At 35.5% G+C, this 21769-nt stretch overlaps 1 protein-coding gene across 18 annotated transcripts in view; it reads right to left on the minus strand.

Annotated features, from left to right (window-relative positions):
- The window catches only part of EVI5 (ecotropic viral integration site 5), a 236664-nt gene that overhangs the window by 80006 nt on the left and 134889 nt on the right, over positions 1 to 21769 (minus strand). For all 18 annotated transcript variants that reach the window (XM_042997888.1, XM_042997886.1, XM_042997889.1 and 15 more), the window contains 3 exons: positions 9319 to 9453; positions 6235 to 6375; positions 4729 to 4887 (listed from right to left, as the gene is read on the minus strand). In XM_042997888.1, coding sequence (XP_042853822.1) covers positions 4729 to 4887; positions 6235 to 6375; positions 9319 to 9453 — 435 coding nt within the window. The remainder of the gene's footprint in view (positions 1 to 4728; positions 4888 to 6234; positions 6376 to 9318; positions 9454 to 21769) is intronic.

Below are 21769 nucleotides of genomic sequence, written 5' to 3' on the forward strand. Positions count from 1 at the left end.
AGGTGCATATTAAAAAACATAGAGCAACCAGTAAAAAAAAAAAAAAAAATTAAGGAATATAAAGAAGTCACTTGTGGAGATAAAATGGAATCATAATGCCCAATAAATCCAAGAGGAAATAGAAAAAGAAAAGATAAAGAACAGATGGAACAAAGAGAAATAGCTAGCAAGGTGACAGATATTAATCCAAACTGAATCATCAAACATAGACTAACCATGACTGCTAAAAGAGACTGGGACTCCATTTTTAGAGCTTTATTGAGACATACACATAAAAGTCACCCACTTAAAGTGTACCTACACTTCAGCAGTTTAGTACAGTCAGAGTTGTACAACCATGTGTCAAACTGGATTTTTAAAAATGTTCATCTATATGCAGTTTATCAAAGATATAAACAAGCTGAAATTAAAAAGATGGAAAAAGATAAATAAGGCAGAGACTGAAAAAGAACAGCTTAGAGGTGCCTGGGTGGTTCAGTCGGTTGAGCATTCGACTCTTCATTTTGGCTCAGGTCATGATCTCACGGTTTATGAATTTGAGTCCCACATCAGGCTCTGTGCAGACAGTGCAGAGCATGCTTGGGATTCTCTCTCTCTCTCCCTCTCACTCTTTTCCTCCCCCACTTCTGCTTGCGCGCTCTCTCTAAATAAATAAATAAACAAACTTAAAAAATAAAATAAACATCTTAGATAACTGTATTAAGATAGACTAAATCAAAATGCATCCTGAAAGATAAAGAGGGTCAGTATATAATAACATTCATTTTAAACTTTTGTAAGTTTATTTATTTTAAGAGAAAGCAAGCAAGCAGGGAAGGGGCAGAGAGAGAGAGAGAGAGAGAGAGAGAGAGAGAGAGAGAGAAAATCCCAAACAGGCTCCATGCTGTCAGTGCACAGCCCGATGCAGGGCTCAATCTCACAAACCATAAGATCATAACCTGATCCAAGATCAAGAGTCTGGTGCTTAACCAACTGAGCCACCCAGGTGCCCCTAATAAGATTCATTTACTAGAAAAAAATGACAATTAAAAATTTGTGTGTCCCTCTAAAAGTGGCTCAGAATATTTTAAGCCAAAAAACTGTCATAATCTAAGGAGAAACAAATCTACAATCACAAGAGAAGGTATCTATTTGTTAGTATTTGAAACATCAGGTGATACACACAACTAGAAAGAATATAGAAGATACAAACAGTATAATGAAGAAGTTTGATCTAATATAAGTAAGACTCTACAGACTACATTCTGTGACCACAAAGCAATTTCGTTAAACGAATGACATAAACTACTAATGAAGTGAACCAGAAATCTATACACTTGGAAATACAAAACATACTTGTAAACAAATCTTGAGTCAAACAAGCAATCACTAGGGAAGTCAAAAGCATGGAACTGAAGAATAAAAAATATATTAGAAAAGAAAACATAGGTAGGAGTACAAATAAAGGGGAAAAAAGATGAAACCCAAGCAACAAATAATAAAAGGATATAATAACAGAACTAAATTATATAGAAAACTATGGTACAATATGGAGGACCAACGAAAATGAAAAATCCAGTCTTTAGAAATATTAATAAAAATGGCAAACCTCTGAAAAAAAAAATGGCAAACTTCCGCAAACACTTTTCAAGAACATAAACACAAATAAACACTATTAGAAATGAAAAAAGACCTAAATATTGACCTAGTAAAAAGAAATTTTTTAAAAAGACACCCTGAACAATTCTAAGTGATGAATTTGAAAGTTTAGATGAAATGTGTCTTCCCAAGCAAACACGTCTTACCAAATGAGACTCAAGAACAAACAGAACACCTGAAAAGGTCTATAAGCCTTCAATAAGTAGGATCAATAGTTACTATTCCCAAAAAACAAGACAAAAAGATAAGACTACTTAAAGGAATGGATCCCAGCAAATATTCAAGAGGTAATTCTAATCTTAGACAAAATTTTGTAGAAATAAAAAGATAAAATACAATCTGATTTATTCCATGAACTTATTATAACTTTCATACCAAACCTAGAGGAGAGTATCCCCCAAAAGGAAAATTATACTACATTCTAACTTAGGTAAGAAAAATCTAAAATATTAAAAACCTAATCCTGCAATGTGTTGTGTATGTCCCTGTACGTGTTCTATATCATAAACTTGTTTATTTTTCAGTATTTTGAGAACTGTACCTCAATATAACTGGCTTGTTTTGCAATCCTATGTATTTTACTTTATGCATGAAAAAAATTTTTTATTTATTTTGAGATAGAGAAAGAGAGCACTAGAAGGGGAGGGGCAGAGAGAGAGGGTGAGAAAGAAACCCAAGCACACTCCAAGCTCAGTGCAGAGCCCGAGGTGGGGCTTTATCCTACTACTGTGAGATCACAACCTGAGCCTGAGCCAATATCAAAAGTTGGACGCTTGGGGCACCTGGGTGGCTCAGTCGGTTGGGCGGCCGACTTCAGCTCAGGTCATGATCTCGTGGTCCGTGAGTTCCAGCCCCGCGTCGGGCTCTGTGCTGACAGCTCGGAGCCTGGAGCCTGTTTCAGATTCTGTGTCTCCCTCTCTCTGACCCTCCCCTGTTCATGCTCTCTGTCTCAAAAAATAAACATTAAAAAAAAATTTTTTTTTGAAAGTTGTACGCTTAATCAAATGAGCCACCCAGGCACCCCTAAAAACATTATTTGGAGAAAGGATCTGGAGATTTCAGACTGCCAAAGGGGTTCATGGCATACAAAAAAAGATAAGAATCCCGGTACTGAAGAAACTCGTAGAGCTATACACAAGGAAACAGGCGCAATAATATTCAGAGTAGCATTATTTGTAATAGCAAAAACTGGTACAAAGAAGGAAGAGTGTGGCTCAAAAAACTGAGGTGTACTTACTAGGTGGTATTTTCTGAAAGTCACTAAAATGAAGGAACTGAAACTACATGTATCAACAAGGACAAATCTCTTCATCTGGACGTTAGATATGAATCATCACCAGTTCAAGCACTGGCATTTAGGAACAAGTGCCTTACACCATTTCTCTTTCATCAAAATGCATCCAAAATTACACTCTGTCAGGTACAGTTCAAAATACAAATTCCTTAGGAAGCCTTTCCCTAAACCATCTAGTTGGAATTAATTCCCCCTCCTATTTTCCATAGCAGTTTCTATCAAACTCTTTAGTTACCAGATTTCTAAATTAAACATTTTTCCAGTTTTATTGAGATATAATTGATATACAGCACTGTGTAAGTCTAAGGTGTACAACATAATAACCTGACTTACATATAGTATGAAATTATTAGTTAATATCCATCATGTCATATTGTGAATTATATTAAGTGTAGTTTGTGCAACTGATTTTTCAGTTAAGTTCTCTCTGATGACTAAACAGTCCTTTGTATTCAACAGTTCTGAAAATTATGTTGATTGATTTGATTCATTCACCACTGTGAAACAAAACCTGAACACTGGCTTAAAAGCTGTGTTTCTATCTTTAATGTGTACAATGAGATAAAATCTGTTATAAAAATAAAACTTTCAGGGGCGCCTGGGTGGCTCAGTCGGTTAAGCGTCCGACTTCGGCTCAGGTCACGATCTCGCAGTCCGTGAGTTCGAGCCCCGCGTCAGGCTCTGGGCTGATGGCTCAGAGCCTGGAGCCTGCTTCCGATTCTGTGTCTCCCTCTCTCTCTGCCCCTCCCCCATTCATGCTCTGTCTCTCTCTGTCTCAAAAATAAATAAACGTTAAAAAAATTTTATTTAAAAAAAAAAAATAATAAAACTTTCAATTATAAAAACTGGATTTCTACTTTTCATAATTTCACTGTTATAGTCAATTGTAATGAAAAATACAAGAAAATAACTTTGAACAACATAAAACAAAATCTATTTAATCTAAAGGATTTACAGATTCATGTTATGTTAAAGTTGGGATGATCATTTTGCACATATGGATACAGAATGATACATGAGTTAACTATGCCCCCTACTGACTATTTTGAAAACCAAATAACATTACAGAGAATCCAGAATGTGGTCCACACAAATGTACCACATAAAAACCAAATGTACTTTATAATGCAAATGGGCTCATTAAAAAGGATTGTGCAAATGTTAAGTCAAGTATATTTAAGACAGAATTTATCACAGAAAGAGAAGACTTAGAAAGAAGTATAATTTTGGAATTAACTGCTCAGAGTTACCACATTACATATAAGGAAGCATCATTCACATTATATTCTGTGCCAATTGTTTTCGATGAGGGGCAATTTTGCCCCCAGGGGACATCTGGCAATCTGGAGATGCTTTTGGTCAAAACCTGGGGTGAGAACCACAGTGCTACTGGGACCTAGTAGGTAGAGGACAAGGATGCTGCTAAACATCCTACAATGCACAGGCCAGTCCCCACAATAAAGAATTACCTGGTTCAAGAATTACCTGGTAATAGAGTCAAGGTTGAAAAAATTTGCTTTACATGAATATTTCCTCTCAAGTTGTACAACAAGGCAACAAAGTTAATAATGTATAGTTTTATGACTTGCTTAAACTTTGCTGACTGGGTCAAAGAAGACATTAAATCTCTGATATCAAAGACTACAATTTTTAGCCCTTTCCATTTGGGCTAGGAAATTACAGTCTAGACTTTTAGCTCTATTCTTCTGGCTCTATTCTAGGGATGATATAACCTGTGCATAAACTTTTGATCTGGTAATGTTATTTTTTAAAGCTACTGGGCTTTCCCATCATACCTGTGTTTCCATTTCCATCATCCTTTGTTTTATTTCTCTTATTTCTGCCTGAGTTTCAGCTTCTCTAAGTCGAATGGTCATCAGTTCATCCTGTAACTCATTCACAGCATTCTTCTTTGGTGGATCTTTCCACCTCCCAGTAGTACGAGCTAAGTGGCGCTGAAAGACAAAAAATTAGGTTACAACACATATTCCTAGTATCAAAATAAGAGCTAACTTTCCTGAGCACTTACTTCATGCCCAGTACTATATTAAGCATTATGTATACATTATTTTATTTAATCCCCAGAAAACCTTGAAAGTTAGGCAACTATTATCTTCATTATACAGGTCAGAAAACAGAAATGGCAATTAAGTAACTTCAGAAAGGTCACAAAGCCAATAAGTGGCAGATCTGGAATACAAGCTCAGATATAGTTCAAATCTGTTTATACTATGGATTGATTATTGTAAAGAATATAATTTTCACCCTCAATTTTTTATAAGAGAGATTTCCACAATGTTAACTAAATCCCAAGCAAAGAAAAAAATGGGGCTATTCATGAATTATGGAGGTAATATTAGGAGTGTTCTCAAAATATCCATGGGGAAGGATCAGTTTCGTTGTTCTTAATTTCCAGTTTATTGCTGCCTGATACATTTATGGTAATGTCAAGGACTAATTTCAGTCTTTGCTAGATGTAGCCCCACCCCAAATTCAAACCAAAGTCACTACTCTGAAATGGTATATACTGTTTTCTTGTTTCCGCTCTCCCTTCTGTCTTCTAGATTCTTTTTTTTTTTTTTTAATGTTTATTTATTTTTGAGAGCGAGAAAGAGACAGAACACAAGCAGGGGAGGGGCAGAGAGAGAGAGGGAAACACAGAATCCGAAGTAGGCTCCAGGCTCTGAGCTGTCAGCATAGTCTGACGCGGGGCTCAAACTCACAAACCAGGAGATCATGACCTGAGCCCAACTCTAATGCTTAATCAACTGAGCCACCACAGAATCTTCTAGATTGTTTTTTTTGTTCCTTGTCAAGAGTTTCAAACCCTCATATGTGAATAAATTTGAGGACATATAAGTGACTGATTTATTTTGTGAGATAACCAATTTTCAAAAGAGGTTACGAATGTATAGACAAATTTATACTGGTATCACCCTTGGGCTGTTTCATACTGACCAATGGATTTAGCATCAGCAGAAGAAATATGTGCTGTATATGCTATATAAAGGAAAATTTACTTTTCGTTCTTTAGAAGAAGTTATATAAATCACAATGATACAGTAACAACAATGTGACTTGATTTCTATTTTATCTTTTATTTATTTATGAGGATTTAAAAGGGAGAAGCAGCTTGAAGGTACTTTCAACTTATAAATGCTCTCAGATTTTTACATTTCAAGAAACTTTCTCACTTTAAACTCAAATCCTAGTGTTGATCATCAGCTACTTCAGACTCACACAAATTGGATACTCCGGTTTTACCCACTTTCTAAAAAGCATGCAAAAATATACTGATATACCTGCCAGTGTTCCTCTAAATCCTTGACTTGTTGTCTAAGTTCTTTCAAACCCATAATAGCTTCTGCTTCTCTCAGTTTCACAGCAATGAGCTCTTCCTGAAGCCTTGCAATGTTATTCTCATCAGGAAAGGAGTTGTTTCTCTAAAGCCAGAAAAAAACATAACTTGGGATTTTTGTTAATTTAAAAAAATAAAATAAAACATATATAATAAGCTATTTTGGCCCATATGTAACTGCACTTCATTTTACAGTTTTACTGAGATATAAATCACAAACCATGAAACTTACCCTTCAGTGGTTTTAAGAGTATTCACAGGATTGTACAACCACCATCACAATCTGCTTTCAGAAAATTTTAATCACCACAAAAAGAAACCTTATATCCGTTAGCAGTCAGTCACTCACATTTTCCCTCCCTCAACCCCTGGCCAATCCCTAGTCTACTTTCTGTCTTTATGGATTTGTCTATTCTGGACAGTTCATGTAAATGGAATGTGGCCTTTTATGATTGGCTTCTTTCACTTATGTTTTCAAGGTTCATTGCTTTTTATTGACAAATAATATTCCCTGTGTGTATATTCTACATTTTATGTATATTCTACATTTTATCTATCCATTCATCCAATGACAGTCATTTAGGTTGCTTCCACTTTTCAGCCATTATGAAAATGCTGCCATGAATATTAATGTAAAAGTGTTTGTATGGACCTGGTTTCTAATTCTCCTGAGTTTTATACTAAGGAGAATTGCTGGAGCAGAAGCTAATTTTGCACTTTTTAAGAAACTGTCAAGCTTTTCCAAAGCCAATGCACTGTTTTACAATCCCACCAGGAATGTATGAGGGTAATTGTGCTTAATTTTGAGGACAGAGAAAGTCTAACTCTGCTTTATTAGTAAAACACTAATCAGCGTTTTGAAGCAACATGATTAAAAATGTTTTTCAACATGATAATAAGCTTACTAACCTCTGATTAGGTCTCCAAACAAAGCATGAACAACATTTACATTTTAAAGATTTATGGAAAAGAAGAGTCCAAAATCCTTTTTGTTGTATTTTTTCAGCATGTTACTTTGGAAAGGAGTATAAAATATTTGTACATTAGTCACTATTTATATCAGCATTACGAAATTAACACCAAGGTGATCTAAATATTTGCTTCAAGAGTACAAGATTTAGACTGATTCCTTACCATACTGACAGACCCATCTTGGGATACAGTGTAGACCCTATTACATTGCTCTGTGCCATGACCAAGAGATCCTGAATTAGGCTCTAGTAAAAGCTCCTTAGGTAAACTTAAGTACTACTGAGATTTCAAGTCCTGAATCTGTGAAATTTTCTACCTAAAATATTTCATGGTAGGATGAAGATTTTAGCCCACAGAGATAATAAAGTTATTCTTGCCAACTACACATTTTTATGATGGACTATAAATATCTTCCAATTGAAAACCAGAAATTTACTATATATTCCTACACAAAGAATTCCTGTATTTCCTACACAAAGAAATTAACCATAGGAAGCATGAAGGCTTCTAATTTCCTTTCTACTCTATAACATAAATACCAACATAGCTACTTAAGAAATCCACTTTTATAATTTTTTTTAAAGCTTGTTTATTTATTTTGAAAGAGCATGCATGCACGTGCAAGCACATGTGAGCAGAACACAGGCAGACAGACAGGGAGAGAGAGAGACTCCCAAGTGGTCTCCACATGGAGCCTGATGCAGGGCTTGATCTCATAACTGTGAGATCATGACCTGAGCCGAAATTAAGTCAGTCGCTCAACCAACTGAGCCACCCAGGCACCCCAAGAAATCCATTATTAAATTGGACCCAAGGATACTTCTTCCAAATTTTCAAATTTTCAAATTCCAAATTTCCAAAACTGAAAGATCCAGATTCTTATCTGCATCACAGAACCCAAGGTACTCCAACTTAGAAACCAAATATTCTGTTATACATTTTTTACAGCATTCTTGCTGGCTTTTTTCTCAACAAATAGGAGAAAAAATTCTCCAAAAATAGTGTAAAAATAGCCATCAGATTTCTAGCAAAATTATTCCACTACTGATGGTAGTTACACCTGCTTTAGTTCATAAAGAAATAAGAACAACTTGAGGCTATCTGTCATGTTCATTATTTATGAGGCTTTTCAAAAAAATTTTTTAATTTATTTATATTTATTTTGAGAGATAGGCGGGAGTAGGGGTGGTGGGGAAGGGGCAGAGAGAGAGGGATGCAGAGAATCCCAAGAAGCCTCTGTGTCAGCAGAAAACCCAATGCAGGGATCGAACTCACAAACAGTGAGATCATGACCTGAGCAGAAACCAAGAGTTAGACACTTAACTGACTGAGCCACCCAAGTGCTCAGGCTTTTATTCACATAGCTAGATACTATAAAGATAAAAAGAACACTTAACATAGAGCCCAAGCCATCAATGATTTCATAGAGGACAAAAAAGAGATTCAGAGTTTGTGATCTGGAACACAGACTCTCAAGTCTGAGAGTTACAAGAAATCTAAAAGCATTTCTATTTCTACTAACTTATCTAATCCTTAAAATTCTTTAGTAATCCTGAAAAGAAGTAAATTAGCTTCCCTAAGTATGCCTTGGGCTAAGATCTTCCTACATATCCTGAGGTGGCTTATGTAGCTAGCAAAGTTTTAACAGTTACACGCAGATGAAATTTTTTCTGACATGTTTATGTATTAGCAATATCCCACTAGATGAAGATACTATAATATTTGAAGACAACCATTAATATGTATTCCCTAAGTTTCTCTTGTTCAACATTTAAGTATTATTCATATCAACATTACCCTGCTTGTCTTCCTCTAAAAGGGCTCTAATGTTTTTTGTTTTGTTTTTTTAACCCTTAAAAAAAAAGGGGCTTTGAGTAGTATGGCAACAACAAAGAATAACTGAGAATCTCATTTTCTTTGTCCTTTCCTCTCTTAGTAACTAGTATGTAAGGTTTCCAATGTATGAAAACACCAAGTCCAATTTAACTGCTCAATAAATTCATCTTATCACATGTCCCCTCTAATTTGGGAGTGACACTATTTATATTATTCTCACCTTCTCTATATCCAGGACTTTATCCTGCATCTCCTTTAGTGCACACTGAGACTCAGCTTCACTCAGACGAGCTTGGACCAATTCCTTCTCTAGTTGCAGCACAAAATCTTCGTTGTAGTTGGAATTGCATTTATGCTACAAGTTATAGACGTATGATGAAATTCCACGGAAGTATGAACATATACATACAATAAAAATAAATGCAATTACACAATACAGTTATTAAGGGTAACCAAATGTAAAAGTTCCATCTACCCACTACTTCCAGCTTATCTCCTCCAAATGATTTTCCAAGGAATAAAAAAGTCCAGGCTTGGTATCTATAAAGACGATCACATTACTTTGTGTTGGTAACGATACTAAACAAGTTATACTAAATTATATTATACTAAATGAATCTAATTCATGGAAGATAAATGTCTCCTTTTATTTTCCCATCCATCCAAATACTAAGAATTTGTTCTGACTCTACAGACATGCTCTGTACAGTAGGGTAGCCATTAGCCACATGTGGCTACCGAGCACTTGAAATGTGGCTTGAAATAGTCCATACTGAGAAAGGATGTGGCTAGTCCATAATGAGAAAGGATGTAAAATACAAACTGAATTTTAAGACTTAATATGAAATAAAAAGGCAAAATCACCTCATTAAGCATTTTTATATTGGTTAAAGGTTGAAATAATATTTTACATACAGAGTTTAAGAATATTAATTTCATCTATAATTATTAAGTACTCATTTTAAAATGCATATGTGGCTCACATTATATTGGTATGGGACAGCACTGTTACATGCTACAGAAGTACACAGTATAAAAAAAAGTAAATATTTAACTGAAAATTCTCTTTTAATGTGACAGAAATAAAAATAAGGCATCCATAGTAATATGAACCATCCTAAATTGCAACAGAATAAAAATGTATTTGCTCTTAGAAATGTAGATCTCTTTAAGGATATGCATGAAAATCACTGCTAGAAACAGAGAAAGGAGTTGCTGCACAAAGAAATTAACCATGGAAGCATGAAACCTTTCCGTTTCCCTTCTTGCTTTTTAATGTGAACACCAATGCAGCCATTTAAGAAATCCCTTTTTAAACTAGTTTCTATAAAAAGCTGTTTAAAAAAGCAAAAGACATATAATTCACCATTATGTAAGACTTCCTAAAAGAAACTATTATTTCCCATTTAATTTACACAGTAAAGAAAAAGAAAATTCCAAAAAAGAGTCACAGAGAACCACCTCCTATTGAGCTAGCTTGAGTAAAGATTAGTTCCTTTCACTCTTCAATATATTAGGAATAAGACAGATGTCAAATTAAAACTTTATTTTAAAACTAGTAAATGCTTAATTAAAACATGATATTCGCTTTCTCCAGTTACCCAAAAAGATGATTTTTAAAAATTAATAGTTCACTTACTAAACAAAATGAGGACTTTTTAATTCAATGTATTACACATTGTTTCTTCTAGTAATTTTGTGGCACCATTAAAACAGTATTTCTATGTAAGGAGTACATGTGTGGCAGGTATTATCACTTTAGTAAATACTTACCTTGCTAAATAGGGAAAAGGCACTCTTTTGTAATGACCACATCCAAACTGGAAGCGCCGTATTTTTTGTTTAATGAGATCATGGTTATTTCATGAGTAATACTAGAATTTTTTGCCTTAATCTAAAGCCCTGACAACTGTAGTTCGGGTTTGTTTGCCACAATTTTATATTAGGAGATACCCAGGAAAACATCAAACCCAAATGATCTATATGAGAATGAAATCACTGCTCTGGTATAAACCAATTGATATAACTAAGCACAAAAAAAACTATACTAACATTGGGGACACATTTTTATCAATAAAATTTATAAAACATCAAATTATCTTCTATTATTCAAGGAATAAATTCTAAATTCCAGAGTTTACACATCTTATTTCTCCTTTCATATTTCCCTTTGAGTTCAGGATTGTTTCTTAATCCACTGTAAACTAGCTTTAGTTCTCATCCTGTACTGAAACTGTTCCAATCACTAACAACATCAATACCCAGTAACGGTATAAAAAACTCAATGGAAAGCCCTTTTATTCAGCTCTTACCTTCACTGGATAGTCTACTGAATTTGACTGACCATTCTTAAAACTTTTTCAATTTTGAGGTGCTACTCCTCCATAGTTCTACTGCCTATCTTCTCTGTTGCCTCTGCCAATTCTGCTACTTCATACAGGTATGTACGATTATATGTACATGTACATGTGTATGTGTCTATCAGTCCCCAGGGTTTCAATATTGTGTGTTTTCTCTTAATCTTTCTGTTTTCTTATTTTGTAGATTCATCCTATGTGATTTAATCCGCTATCCAATATAGTCTGTATGTATAGGCAGTATTAGCTGTTATCTCTATGTAGTCAGTATAGGCAGTGGATGAACTTGCCAAGGAAAATCTATATAACAGTAAAAAGGGGAAAGTAGAAGGAAAGAGAGAAGGTAAGAAGGAGAATATGATGAAACTCTAGGGACAGTACACACATAGATACACAGAGTATATAAACTCAAATCTGTATTTTCAGCCCAGATCTTTCTACTAAGCTATAGATCCGTATTTACAACTACTATTGGTTTTCTCTGTCTGGTTGCCCTCATATTCACCTCACATTCAACATGTTACAAGTCAACTCTCCATCTTTTCCTCCTTGTGTATGTACTATTTCTGCTAAGGATCCCACCATCTAACAATTGGCCAAGCCAAAACTTGCCCTCTTCTAGTCAACCCATAACACACCCAACCCTTTTCTTCCAGGTATCTCTTCAATTTGCTTGCTCCTCTCCATCTTCATTGTCATTGTTTTTATTCATGCCCTTTCTCTGAACTACTGCTATATTCTTAAATAAATTCCCTTAAAAAAATTTTTTTTCAACGTTTATTTATTATTCAGAGACAGAGCAGAAGCATGAGCATGGGAGGGGCAGAAAGAGGAGGAGACACAAAATCCGAAGCAGGCTCCAGGCTCTGAGCTATCAGCATAGAGCCCGACATGGGGCTGGAATTAACAAACTGGGAGATCATGACCTGAGCCGAAGTCGGACTCAAGGAACTGAGCCACCCAGGCGCCCCACATAAATTCCCTCCTAACTATTGTAGCACTTACAGCATTATTCAATATTTTGTGTTACATACCATAGTAAATTATAATAAACATGGGGCATTTTTACAATTCTACCACCTGGACCAAGTAGATGTTTTCTGACCCTATCGTTTGGAGCCTGAGGAAGTTTTGATTCCGTGTCTATTAATACAAATATGTTAATGAAAATTATACAAGCATTGATATACTTAAAAAAAAAATACTCAGAATGAACCTAACACCACTAAGTTAATTTCACCCAATTATCAACTTCCTATATGGCAATTATTCCTGTCCACTTATATTCATATGCATTTTTACTGGACAAAAAGTATTTTCATTGGAATCATTCTTAATATTCATATAGGCTCTTCATTTATTGTTGCAGCTTAGGGAGTTAGAAAAAGTTCTGGCATTTGTTTGGTTGGCTGAAAAATGGACCAAAAGGTGGCTCACAGCGAATGAACTGGAAATGCCAGACATGCCTTGGTTTAATGTAGAGGAAGGGAAAATTGGTAACAAATCTGGGGAAGATATAGACAGACCTCTTTCAATGGGCTAAAAAACAAAAAGACATTTATTTGTTTCCCCTGTGAATGCTCACCAAAGGGTGACCTCAGCAGAGAATTTTAAAAAGTAATTGGATAAGATGACCCATTCGGTGGTTACCAGTCAGCCTCTTTCCTCAGCCACCCAACATTGTCCAATAGGCTTATGAACATAGCAGCCATGGTGGGAGGGATGGAGGTTATGCATCTCAGCAACACAGACTTCCATTCACCAAGGTTATGGTCACTGATGAGAGTCCACTCTGCCAAGAGCAAAGACCAACACTGAGCCTCTGATATGACACCATTCACTGGGGTAACTAGCCAGCTATCTGGTGGCAGCAGGTTACTTACACGGGACTGCTTTTATCATGAAAGGGGCAGCACTGTTCTTATTGGAATAGACACTTACTCCAGATATGAATTTGCCCTCCCTGCACACAATGCTTTTATCAAAACTATCACCTATGGACTTACAGAATGCCTTATCCATCATCATAGTATTCCACAAAGCATGGGCCCATGCTCATGGAATTCACTAGTCTTGACACGTTTTCTAACATTCTGAAGCAGCTGGGTTGACAAAACGGTGGAATGACCTTTTGAAGACTAAATGACAGTGCTAGCTAAATGGCAGTATCTTGCAGGGCTGGGGCAAGGTTCTCCAGAATGATGAATGTGCTCTGAATCCACTATGTGGTGCTTTTTCTTCCACAATCAGGATTCACAAATCCAGGAATCAAGAGGTGGAAACAAATCTGTCTGGAACACAGGAAGGTCCTTTAGAGTGTCTCTTAGTATTACCACACCCTGTGATTAAGGTCAATGAAAAACCAGGAAGGATTACTAATGGCCCAGACCCTTCAGGAATCAAGGTCTGGATTACCTCACCAGGCAAAAAATCATGACCAGCTGAAGTGCTTGTTGAAAGTGAAGGGAATACAGAGTGGGTAGAAGACAGTTATAAATATAAGCTACAATCACATGACAGAAATGAGGACTGTTATTGTCAAGAGTACTTCCTTCTAATCTTGCAAAGAATATGTGTTTTCTTTCCTCTTTCATTTTCTTATCATATAAGATGCAGGGACTTTATATCAAAGTATTTATTGTTAATTTTACATCAGAGTATTTAAGCTATAGGATATCAAGAAGGGAAAACATTACTGAAAGACATTAACTTCTTTTCAGGGGAAGGTGTTAGTGCATTTTCAGTTGCGCACAGGATAACAGTATCATGTTAGGCAGAATTATGACCTTGTTGCTGTCTTTATGTAAATAAGTATGGTTTAAGGAGATGCACATGGTTGTGAAGTTGACAAGGGTTGGACTTATCATGGTTAATTTTTTGTGTCAACTTGACTAGGCCACAGGGTCCAGATTAAAACATTACTTCTGGGTGTTTCTGAGGGTGCTTCCAGAATACTTAGTACATTGCTCTCCCAGTGTCGTTGGGCATCGTCCAATCCACTGAGGGCCTGAATAGAACAAAAAGTGGAAGATACATTCCCTTCCTGCCTGCCTGAGCTGGGACATCGGTTTTCTCCTACCCTTGGACTGGAATTCACACCATCAGCTTCCCTGGCTCTTAGGCCTTTGAACTTGAACTAGAATTACACCACTAGCTTTCCTACAGAGGGTAGATCATGGGACTTATTATCCTTCATAATGACATGAGTCAATTATTCTCAACAAAACTATGTATGTGTCTTAGTGATTGTTTCTCTGGAGAACCTTGAGTAATATAGGATAAATTTTACAAATAAGATTAAATATATTGATTTAGAAGTTTTATTGTTCTTTGGGTTTTGGTCCATTTCAAATTTGACCCATTATAGCTTCTGCAATTTAACTCTTTTTTGGTTGTTATTTCTACCATTTCCAATTTTTTTTGGTTCAAATTTATTTATTTCTTCTTGTTTCAAATCTTTGCAGATCTAAATATGGTCAGGAAAGTGATACTTATGTCAGTGTTTAGTCTACTAAAAATTTTGCCAAGTCAGATTTACCTCTAAGTTTTGGTTTTTATTACTAACAGCCTATGACATTTCTCAAGCAAGCTGGTAGAATAATGGAATAATGTTAACATTAATCCTAATAATAGGTACCACTGAGCACTCATTATGTGCCAGGTATTACTGTAGAGTATCAACTTCCTTAAGTCTCAGCAAGCCTCTATTATACACAGAACTAAAGAAGTACCCTGATTAAGTATACACAACCAGTGAGTGCAAGAACTGGCATCAAAGTGGCAATGTTAACATATGCTGCTGTGGACTGTAAACTACAGTCCGCACTTTCAGTGTTTGGGGTTTTTTGTTTTTTTTTTTTTTTTTTTCATTTTACACAGGAAAAAAGAAAATGTTATTTATAAAACAGGGGTTTGTTTGTTGAAGCCTTTTAACTCACTCACACTGGAAAAGGAGATGTCAGGAAAGGTGACTGGCGCTACAAAGCCTGAAAAAAAAAAAAAAAACTGCAGCAAATGTGGGTATTGTCACTTCCTTACCAGGACAAGTGCCATGAGGGGCAGAGGCTGTGAAACAGGTGAACACTGTGAGGCAAAACTTCCTAGTTCCATGTCTATTTAGGAGAACTAAGCATGGCTGGTCTACCTCATTCTATAATTTTTCCAGACCAAATAGACAAAGAAAAAACAAAAAACTAAAATCCTAAAACCAACAACATAACAGCAAAAACTTAAATATAAACCAAAACAAAAACTGGACTTTCATGAAGTTGACTTGAGATCAGGAAAAGAATGATCAACTTTTGAGAGGAAGGAAGAGAAACATCAAAGCCAAGCTCAGAGGTTTAACAGCACCTATCACACTGTGTCCAAACCTTGACCATTTCTGATACAGCTGTTCTGTTTTAAAATGTTCTTCCTCTTCCACTCACCATAAACCTGGTTTTAAAGTTTATGGTAACAACAAAGATGATAGCGACTTGTATCTACTGAGCGTTCATTAAATGGCAGGCACACCTTAAGTGCATTGTATTCTCACCTAACTTTCACTACAACTTCTACTTTCCTAATAAGGAAACTAAAAAGTCACAAAGCAATTGGCAGTTCTGTTAATTGGGAGTATGGACTACAGAGCCCATGTTCTTAATCTTTAAGCCACATAAGGGTTGAAATATTATTAAGGCAATTAATATACTGTTTTAATATGTACTGTTCTAAGAATTAACGGTATAGTATTAAAAATATAAGCATCTTGGGGCGCCTGGGTGGCTCGGTCGGTTAAGCGTCCAACTTCGCCTCAGGTCATGATCTCATGGTCCGGGGGTTCGAGCCCCGCATCAGGCTCTGTGCTGACAGCTCAGAGCCTGGAGCCTGTTTCAGATTCTGTGCCTCCCTCTCTCTGTGACCCTCCCCCATTCATGCTCTGTCTCTCTCTGTCTCAAAAATAAACATTAAAAAAAAAATTTTTTTTTTTTTTTTTAAATATAAGCATCTTGGGGCACCTGGGTGGCTTAGTTGGTTAAGTGTCCAACTCTTGATTTCCGCTCAGGTCATGATCTCACGAGTTGTGGGATCAAGGCCAGCACTGGGGTCTGCACTGAGCATGGAGCCTATTTGGGATTCTCTCTCCCTCCCTCCCTCTCTCTGGCCTTCCCCCGCTCTTATCTCTGTAAACAAATAAATAAATAAACATTTAAAAATATATAAGCATCTAAAAATAATGTAAACATCTCACATAACGTTCTTATAACAAATTCTTACGGGGGCATGGGTGGCTTAGTTAAGCAACCGACTCTTGATACGGGCTGGGGCCGTGATCTCACAGGATTGAGGCCCCTGTCAGACTCTGCAATAAAAAGCGCAGAACCTGCTTAGGATTCTCTCTCTCCCTTTGCTCCTCCCTCACTCACATTCTCTCTCCCCCTCAAAATAATTTAAAATCATTCAAAAAAATCTTAAAAAAATAAAAAATTCTTAGAAAAGTGTATTTCATATTCACATTAGTAACCTGGATAAATATATGGTTTTTTTATCAAATGAAAACTGCTACAGTTATGATGGCTGGTAAGTCAGCAAGGGACAATTTATTTAAAAGTCTATAAATAATGAATGACTTCTCAGGGCACCTGGGTGGCTCAGTCAGTTAAGCGTCCGACTCTTGGTTTCAGCTCAGGTCATGATCTCGCAGTTTCATTAGTTTAAGCCTCGTGTCAGGCTCTGTGCTGGCACTGTGGAGCCTGCTTGAAATTTTCTCTCTCCCTCTCTCTCTGCTCCCCCAACCTCCTGCCACTCATGCTGTCTCTTGAAAAATAAATAAACTTAAAAAAATTAAAACAAAAACTGAATGACTTCTCTACACTTAACATCAAGTTCACCTTTGTCAATGAATCTCAATGTTTCTGTGACACCAGCAATACCACTCCAATGAAATAGAATTTTGTTTAGTAGGTGAAGTCTCTGTTTTTCAACTCCATATGCTTTTCTGGCATTACAAAAATTACAAAAGTGAGTCGGAAAACCCTTAGTAATCTTTTTTGTTCGTGTCTTGAGTAAAACAAAAAAATGAATTCTCACATTCAATGTTTGAAGACTATGTGAGTGATACAGTGAAAAGCAAAAATTTGTGTTTAGTGGAGAGCTTTCTTATATTATGAAAAAAAATCCAAATTGGAAAAAGGACTGTCTACACAAATATATCAAATATCACCTGAATTTAATTATAAATCAAGCAACTGAGTTCAAAACCTGTTCATTATATGTCCTATTTAGGAACCCACACGTTTCATGGAACTCTGTATTCTTTTTTGTAGTTTTTATCACAACTTTAATTAAACAGTTAACTGTGTATTTTTTTTATTGTTTATTTTTGAGAGAGAGAGAGACAGAGCATGAGGAGGGAAGGGGCAGAGAGAGGGAGACACAGAATCCAAAGCAGGCTTCAGGCTCTGAGCTGTTAGCACAGAGCCCAAAGTGGGGCTTGACCTCAAGAGCCATGAGATCATGACCTGTGCTGAAGTTAGACACTTAACCCACTGAGCCAGCCAGGTGTCCCTGTAACTAATTTTTAAAATATCTACCTCTATATATACAAACAATGACAGCAAGTTTGGCTGATGTGCTACTGCATTGTCAGAACTAAACTGTGCTTTTTATAGTAGGTGAGCAAACAATATTTGCTGAATAAATTAGTCAACTCTCGGTTTAAAAAACAACAACACGAAAGGTACAGCACAGGGAATATAGTCAATAATAATATAGTAACTATGCATGGTGACAGATAACTACACTTATTGTAGTGAGCATTTCATAATGTATGGAACTGTTGAATCATCATGTACTATTGACACTAATGCCAACTACATTCTGATTAAATAACAACAACAACAAAACTCCCCTCTATTATATACTTTATGTTAACATGGGTAGTGGTAACTGAAGACTGCAAAAACAGTCTATAAAATCTATTTGTTTCAAAAATAAACACAATTTATACTAGCATGCAAATATGGTACATTTCTACAAAGCACCTGAAAAAACTATTACACAAGGCAAGTAGTCCAGAGTAGGAGTCTATACCACAAAACAAAAACAGACAGAAAAAAATTAAGTAAAAAATCATAGAAACAGACTCATAGAGAACTGGTGGTTACCAAAGGGAAGAGTGTGGGGGATGGGTGACAGAGGTAAAGAAGATTAAGCAGTACAAACTCTCAGTGACAAAATGAACAAGTCACAGGGATGAAAAGTACAGCGTAAGGAATGTAGTCAATAATACTGTAATACACTTTTATTGTGGGTAAGCATTTTGTAATGTACAGAATTCCTGAATCATGATGTTGTACACCTGAAGCCAACTTAATGTGTCAACTGTACTTCAATTTAAAAAAAAATCTGTATCTTGCTCTCAGCTTCAGCATATGAATCCCAAAAAAGTCTGTAATTTCCTCTACCACATGCTCCAAATAGTTATTTTTTAAAAATCCAAGCAATATGGATGTACAATTTAAAGATCTACCACACTGAATATTTTTTTGAATAATTGGTGTATCCTTTTAAAATGACTTGTTCCCAACATCTTAAAAGTTATATACATCCCTGGGGCTCAGTTGGTTAAGTGTCCAACTCTTGATTTTGGCTCAGTTCATGATCTCAAGGTTACTGAGTTTAAGCCCTATCAGGTTCTGTACTGACAGTGCAGAGCCTGCTTGGGATTCTCTCTCGCACTCTCTCTCTCTTTCTGTCAAAAAAACAAACTAAAAAAAAAAATTAAGAAATCATATATATCCTTTAAGGTGGAAGTTTATCTCTGGTTATTTACACACTTAAACTGCAAGATTCTTTTCTTAATGCGGAAAAAAATGTTAAGAAAACAATTACTTCCATGATGGTGAATGCTCATTTATTACTTAAGCTGATAACTACTGTAAAACATTTAATCTAGACTAAGGTCACAATTAGTTTTGGAAGAAAACTTTTGTCCAGATTTACAAGCATACTGATGAAAAGTGTTAAAAGTTTACTAAATGTGTCAGGTCATTACTCTATTTGAATTTTTAGACTTATGTAAACTTACCAAATATTACAAATTAAATGGCTTTTTCTTAAAATGTCACTGAAGTAGAGCTAAATCATGTTTAGAATGCAGGAAGAGATGTTAAACATTAACTTCCATATTCATAAAGAAAAGCAAATCTACTAGATAATCAGGTATGGGGTAATTCCTACTAATGCTGCTGAACAAATACTTTCTCTAAAATAAATTGTGCAGATTTCACAACTTCCACCGAGAAACTGGTAGTCTTTAGTTTATTAACCTTTATTCATGTGTTCAATTTAAGTAAGGTTAGTTTTTATTCTTCAAATCAAACCCTTGGCTCTTAAAAGTATCACATAATTCTTTCATGCTTTCTTCTAGAATTACAGCAAAAGGAAGGAATGTCAGAAGAAATCTTTTCTAGCTTCCCCTTAAGAACTTCCTAGTACAAAGGTCCCAAGAACTTCAAACTGCAGTCATTTCAGCACTCAGCAGCTTTAACTATTACAATTCTTCTTGTTTATGCTTGATCCTAACCAACAAACTGCTGGACAAAACTACTTACTCAGAATAAAATGAATGATGAGCACTTATGTGTAAGCCAAAAAAGCTTTTAAATAGACCAAGCAAGACTCAAAGACAGTGGTTATCAGGATATATTGTTTAACAAATACATCATGCCCCCCTACACTCAAAAGGGACAGAGTCAAACATACAATTGTATGAAATATCATTGGATCACTTCTACTTCTATGGGCTTCCTGGAAAAACTGACATGAAACATGTAAAACAAATACTTAAAGGAACAGTTTAATCTTAATGCTTTGGTTTTATCTTATAGATGATTTAATATGCAATATTTAATTAGTATTACTAAATACTAAATATTAAATTTTATTTAGTGTACTAAATGCTAAATTCGGTAATAAATTCACTCGATCATTTCTGAAAACCAACAATATCAAGTTCAAACTATCAAGGTCCAGCATAAAATGAAATCAATGACCTGTCAAAGATAATCATTCAGTAATTATGTACTGCAGAAATGCTTTCCGAAGAACATCAATGATCAAAATTAATTAAAAATAAAGTTAACTTTTAAAAACTGCTAAGAAGTTTAATATACATAGGGGTGCCTGGGTGGCTCAGTTAAACATGTAACTTCAGCTCAGGTCATGATATCACAGCTCGAGTGTTTGAGCCCGCGTTGGACTCTGTGCTGACAGCTCAGAGACGGGAGCCTGCTTCAAATTCTGTGTCTCCCTCTCTCTCTGCACCTCCCCCACTCATGCTCTTTCTCTCCTTCAAAAATAAACATTTGAAAAAAGTTTAATATATGTATGTATGTGTGTGTGTGTATATATATATATTATTGCTAAATAAGAATGGTATGTCACTATAACAATAGCATTAAAAACCACTAAAAATTATATGAAACATTAAACACAAGTCCATGAAGCTGGAGTGATACAAGAGTCCATCGTGAATGAGTAAAAGAGATTAGAGAGGAAGAAAGAGAAAGGTCTCTTTATAGAGGAACATTAATAAGTGTAGAAAAAAATGAGAAAATATGAAAATCACCTTTTGGAAACTCAGTCAGTAGATGCTAAAACTATTACGTACAAGGTGAATAGAGGACAAGAGATTTATTTGGTACCAAAGTATTTTCCAATAGATTACTTAATAGTCGCAAAGAAGAAACCTTATCTTTACAAGGCAGAGAGTCTGTGGTCACCAAACAGCAAGGTAATCAATCTTGGTATTACTAATAGTGGGAACAACTTATGTTATGTGCTTCCTGACTTAAAGCAAATTCACATTACCTGTCATCTAGATGTTAAAACTGTTTAACTGAATCTAATTAAAGGAAATATGACACCATGAAGAACAGCTCCAGAATATAAGACAACTTGGCTGTATCAGTCAGAAGTCAAGGTTACCCCTAACATTGATTACTGTTTCTTCTCTCTTTTGTCTAGAGAGAAAGTTTATCAGTCTAGAAAGAAGTTTATAAACTTTATTAATGATTTTTGAAGAACGAGCATTTGGTTTCATGGATTTTCTCTATTTTTGTTTTGTGCTGTTTTCAATTACACTGGTTTCTACTCTTTTTATTTCTTATTCTTTCTACCTGCTTTAGGTTGAATTTCCTCTTTTAGGTCTAGTTTCTTAACCTTAGAATATTGGTTTGAGACTTATTTCCTTTCCTAATATAAGCATTCAATGCTATAAGTTTTCCACTACATACTGCTTTAGGTGAATCTTACAAATTTTGATAATGT

The sequence above is a fragment of the Panthera tigris genome, chromosome C1 (assembly GCF_018350195.1).
Source record: "Panthera tigris isolate Pti1 chromosome C1, P.tigris_Pti1_mat1.1, whole genome shotgun sequence".
NCBI lineage: Eukaryota > Metazoa > Chordata > Mammalia > Carnivora > Felidae > Panthera > Panthera tigris.